Source organism: Aplysia californica, unplaced genomic scaffold (assembly GCF_000002075.1).
Source record: "Aplysia californica isolate F4 #8 unplaced genomic scaffold, AplCal3.0 scaffold00739, whole genome shotgun sequence".
Lineage (NCBI taxonomy): Eukaryota > Metazoa > Mollusca > Gastropoda > Aplysiida > Aplysiidae > Aplysia > Aplysia californica.
In genome coordinates, this window is record NW_004798009.1 from 92,365 (window position 1) to 97,627 (window position 5,263).

At 42.6% G+C, this 5,263-nt stretch overlaps 1 protein-coding gene across 1 annotated transcript in view; it reads left to right on the top strand.

Moving 5' to 3' along the window:
• Positions 1 to 5,263, top strand: part of LOC101863058 (adapter molecule Crk) — a 34,832-nt gene that overhangs the window by 25,142 nt on the left and 4,427 nt on the right. The window contains exons 2-7 of the mRNA XM_005108966.3: positions 78 to 200; positions 1,136 to 1,289; positions 2,302 to 2,346; positions 2,696 to 2,824; positions 3,730 to 3,825; positions 4,684 to 4,761. Coding sequence (XP_005109023.1) covers positions 78 to 200; positions 1,136 to 1,289; positions 2,302 to 2,346; positions 2,696 to 2,824; positions 3,730 to 3,825; positions 4,684 to 4,761 — 625 coding nt within the window. The remainder of the gene's footprint in view (positions 1 to 77; positions 201 to 1,135; positions 1,290 to 2,301; positions 2,347 to 2,695; positions 2,825 to 3,729; positions 3,826 to 4,683; positions 4,762 to 5,263) is intronic.

Sequence of the window (5,263 nt, forward strand, 5' to 3'; positions counted from 1 at the left end):
CCCCCAATAAACAAAAATCTAACAAAATCTGATGTGTGCCTCTGTGTCTGATATGTGCCTCTGTGTGTGTGTTTCAGCTGGTACTTCGGTCAGCTGTCCCGTGATGAGACCAACAGGATCCTGGAGAGGGAGCAGTTCAGCGGCGTGTTCCTGGTGCGGGAGAGCAAGACCATGCCTGGGGACTTTGTGCTCTGTGTCAAGTGAGTACACGACTGCCGGGCGGGTGGAGGGTGGTACTGGTAGAGACTCCTGTCTGTCTTCCTTCTGTTGTTTGTCTGTCTGTCTTCTGTTGTTTGTTTGTCTGTCTGTGTCTTACATAGTGGGTGGTTGACGGGTACTCCGGTGTGGGTTTTTTTAATTCTTTTTTTTCCCCTTGAAACATCTATCATCTTTATCTCTCCTCCTTCCTTTCTTTGTCCGTTACTTTCTAGTAATGCCTCTAATAACCAAACATCTATCATCCTTTTCTCTCCTCCATCTTTTTTTAGTTGTATTTTAATCTCTAGCAATACCTGTAATCATCGACACTTATTTGACTTAAATATGTTGCATGTGCCGTAATACTCGCACTAAAACTGTTTAGACGTGCTTCGACTTTCACTTATACACAGTAGAAATGTAAATGGGCTGATTCAACAATGTCAGGCTCATAACTGTGCCTGAACTACAACAGGGAACTACTGCATTTTCTTTCCTAATCCTTACTATTGTCATTTTCCTCTGGACTTCTCTGTTGACATCCACCCCTTGGCGCTCATATGACCTTATGCAGTTGCTAGCGCCGTAAAAACTCTATTAAAACTAAACTGTCTTTTTACTTCCACCATCATTACGTTACTGTTATGTATGTGTGATTGTTTTCTGTTATTTGTTGTTGTTTTTTGCTGACACATAAGTATGTAAACTTTGTTCAAATATTGTCATTTAATTTTTCATCCTTATAATCATTCAGAATTGCCACAAACATTTTCATTCTCTCAATTAGAATTTTCTCAAAATGTTGATTTGTACTCTTTTTATCAGAATTTTCTTCTGGATACCTTGACATATAATTATCTTCTGGACTATGATCTGTGTGTTGCTTCATTTTCATCCATGATTCATTTGCATATTCATGTTTCGTTTGTATTTTCAGAGAGGACGCTAAAGTGAGCCACTACATCGTGAACCGCATCCAGTCAGGCGGCACCGGGTCCTTCAAGATTGGGGACAAAGAGTTCCCAGACATCCCTAGCCTGCTCAACTTCTACAAGACTCATTACCTGGACACCACCACACTTATACGCCCGGTCAGTAAGCACTGCCTGTCTTTGTGACCTGTGGTTGTTTGACTCAGCCGTCTGTCTCTGTTCCTCCCCCCCCCAGGGTATGTTTGACCCACTATTTCCGTGGTGCCTTGGTAGTCGAAGCAGAATATGTGCTGTTGAAGCTAAAGAGGTGAGCAGAGTAAGTCTGATTCCCTGTAAAGATTTCTCTGTTGACATCCACCCCTTGGCGCTCATATGACCATTTGCAGTTGCAAGCGCCGTAAAACCTCTACTAAAACAAAAACTAACCGTCTCTGTTACATGTGGTTGTTTGGGCCTGTTTATACATAGCCTACATGGCCCATCTTTGTAACATGTTGTTGATTGACCCAGTCAGTACGCGCAGCCCATCTTTGTAACTTGTTGTGTGGCCCGGTCAGTACGCGCAGCCCATCTTTGTAACATGTTGTTGTGTGGCCCGGTCAGTACGCGCAGCCCATCTTTGTAACATGTTGTTGTGTGGCCCGGTCAGTACGCGCAGCCCATCTTTGTAACATGTTGTTGATTGACCAAGTCATAACGCACGACCCATCTGTGTTAACTGTGGTTGGTTGGGCCAGTTTGTACATGTTGGTGACTGACGCAATCACTGCGAACTGCTGATCTCTGGTTGGTGATTGAGCCAGTTGGTACACACAGCCCATCTCTGTCACATGTTGGTGATTGGCCCAGTCATTGCACACTTCTGATCTATTAGATGTTGGTGATTGGCCCCGTCATTGCACAATGCTGATCTGTATAAATTTTGTTGGTGGTTGGCAGATGCTCTGATGTAGTTTGCTCCTTTTTTCCTATCAAACATCTGTAGTCCTTATCTCACCTCCTTTCTTTGTGTGTGATTTTTACTCTATTGTAACATCTATAATCTTCAGCACTTATATGACCTTACCAATGCTGTAAAACTCTTACTTAAAAACAAAAACTGTTTTAGTTTAAATTAAGCTCATATGTTACCCAACTCTTGACATTTTTCATTTTTGTTCCAACTTCACAGGCACCTAGGGCGAGACTTCTATGTAAATATGAATTTCCAGGAAGGGTAAGCAACCTTGTATTTGCTTGATTTGTATCTTGTTGGTATCTCAGGTACCATAATCTGTTTGTAATTTTTACTCTTCATGTAAGCTTTTTTTGTGTGTGTATGGGTGGGTGTTTGATTCATGGTTACCGCTGTTTGTAATGGAACGATTTAAGCACTTCAGTGTCGCATGCAGGAGACCCAAGTTTGATTCCCCAGTGGGGAGACATTTTTTATCGAGTATCTCGTTCTTTCTGCTGGGTCTTATCCTGTCATATCTCATCTCACAATGCCTTATTTTCTTTCTTATATCTGATCTTGTCCAATTTATCTTGTCGTGTCTTATCTAACTGTCAACCTGTGTTTTCAGGACCCAGAGGACTTGCCCTTCAAGAGGGGCGAGGTCCTGGAGTTGATATCAAAAGACGAGGCCGAGTGGTGGTCAGCAAGGAACACCAGTGGCCTCGTGGGTCAGATACCTGTCCGCTATATAGAAGTGGTGAGTGTTTTGTGTGTGTGTACGCAGGGTGTGTCATTACCCCCTCCTTTTTTGTGTTACTCTCTCCTTTTCTGTTCCCTTGTCATGGATGGTTGGCGGGTGCTCTGATGTGGTTTGCTCCTTCTTTCCTATCAAACACCTATCGTTCCTCCTTTTTTTTTGGTGTTTGTTACTCTCTTGTAACACCTCTAACTCCTCGTCACTTAAATGACATTATTGTGTTGCAGGTGCGGTAAACTCTTACTAAAACTAAACTTAAGTTCCCTCGTCCAATACAGGCTTGACTACGGCTATCAAGTATATATCGGCAAGACCTCACATATTAAAAATGCTGGACTCCGTACAAAACCGAGGACTCCGCCTTGCCGGGGGGTGGGGGTTCTGCACTTATCCAAAAGAGAGCCTCCAGGCCTCGGCCAACATACCATCTCTCTTGTAATATATCTATTCTTTAGCGAGAATATGACCTAATTGTGTTGCAAGTGCAGTAAAACTGTTTACCAGAAAGTACAAAATCTAGAAAAGTGTTTGGTGTTGACTGATCCAGTGTGGGTGGTTGGGCGGATGCTCTGGTGCGGTTTACTTCTTCTTTCATATCAAACATCTGTCGTTCTCGTCTCTCCTCCTTTTTTAAAAGTTTTGTTACACTCTCCTCAAACCTTGAGCACTTTTTATTGGGGTCCCATGTCCCGATTTTGGTTCTACTATTTGTACGTTACGTAAAAATGTGCCAACATGGTACAAATTGTTATGCTTTTTTAAAAAAATTGATAAATAAAGGATGTGACGATGATGATAATTATCTTCTGCACTTGTATGACCTAATTGTGTTGCAAGTTCCATAAAACACTTACTAAAACAAAAAAGAACAAGACTGATCCAGTGGTATTTTTTGGTGTCTTCAGATAGACGAGGACAGGCAGGTGAACAATGGGAGCGAAGGTCCGGGCTACGAGCGGCCACAGGAAATAGCACAACAGCCCCAGCCCCCAGCTGTTCAGGTGTGTATGAGTCAGTGTGTCAGTGCTTGTTCTTTGATATGTGTGTTTATGGGTCAAGCTATGTGTGTGTGTGTTCTTTTTGTGTGTCTGTTCATGTTTAAATCTGTGCGTGTGTGATAGTGCATCGATGTGTCGCAGTGTGCATTTTTGTGTATCTGTGTGTGTGTGTGTGTGTGTGTGCGCGTGCGTGCACTTCAATGAATGTTTTTGAAGACATCAGTGCTTACAGAGCCAGCTGAAGAGCAGAAGTCACAGTGGGCATCAAATCGTATGAGGCTTCATGACTAAGAAATGCTGAAACCAAGAGAGAAGCCTGCAAGCTGCGCACATCCTCAAGTGGAAGTGGAGCCTTCAAATGTTCAAAATGTGGCCAATTTTTCTCAGTCAGAATTGGTCTCATCAGCCACAGCAGAAGCCATATCATCGTAACCTTTAATTCTTCAAATTCTTCTATTTACCTGGAGAAAGAATTCTCCTCTGCAGATGTATTGGTCATTGTCGGATATTGACGGGAGCTACTATTATTATTATACAACTGGTTGTGGGGATGGTTGAAGGGTTCCTCTGGTACGTTTTACTTCTTTACTTTCCCTCTGTTTTTCTTATCTTTCTGTCTGTCTATCTTGCTTTTTCCAAGCATTGAGTGATCATTGTTGCATCGATGTCCTTTTCTCTACTCAAACTGAGAGCTCTGGTGTGGTTTATTCCTTCTTTCCTATCAGCATCTATCTTCCTTTTCTGTCCTTTTTTGTGTTTGTTTCTCTCTAGTAACACCTCTTATCTTCAGCACTCATATGACCTAATTGTGCTGCAAGTGCTGTAAAACCCTCACTAAAACTAAACTCTGTCTTGTTGCAGGTGAAGCTGCCGGCAAAGGCGATCGTGATACTTCAGAGGATCCCCAGCGCTTACGACAGGCGTCAGCTACGTTTGGAGGTGAGTGAACTGCTCCTCAGTATGGAAAATAAGTAGGTGGTTGGGAGGTGCTACTGTCAAATCCTATTTCTTAAGTAACTGGCGAGTGCTCTGATGTGGTGCTCCCTCTTTCCTATCACATATCTATTGTCCTTATCTTCCCTCCTTCTTTTCTTTTTATGTTATTCTTTAGTAAAACCTCTAATCTATGGCACTTATCTGACCTATTTATGTTGCAAGTGCCGTAATACTCTTGCTAAAACTAAACTGTCGGTCATCTTGCTTCTTTTTTTTTCCCCTACTCTAAATGACCACTATTGTGTCTGTTTGCTTCTCTTTATTTATGTGTCGTAGATACTGAACAAATTGTGTATGGGTGGCAGTATGCACAAAAGTACTTATTTGCAGTCTGCTCTAGTGAGGTTTGCTCCTTCTTTCCTATCAAACCTATATCGAGGGGGCTCTCGTGGCCTAGAGGTTAAGGTGTTGGCCTCTCATTCAAAGGTCCCAGGTTCGAATCCGG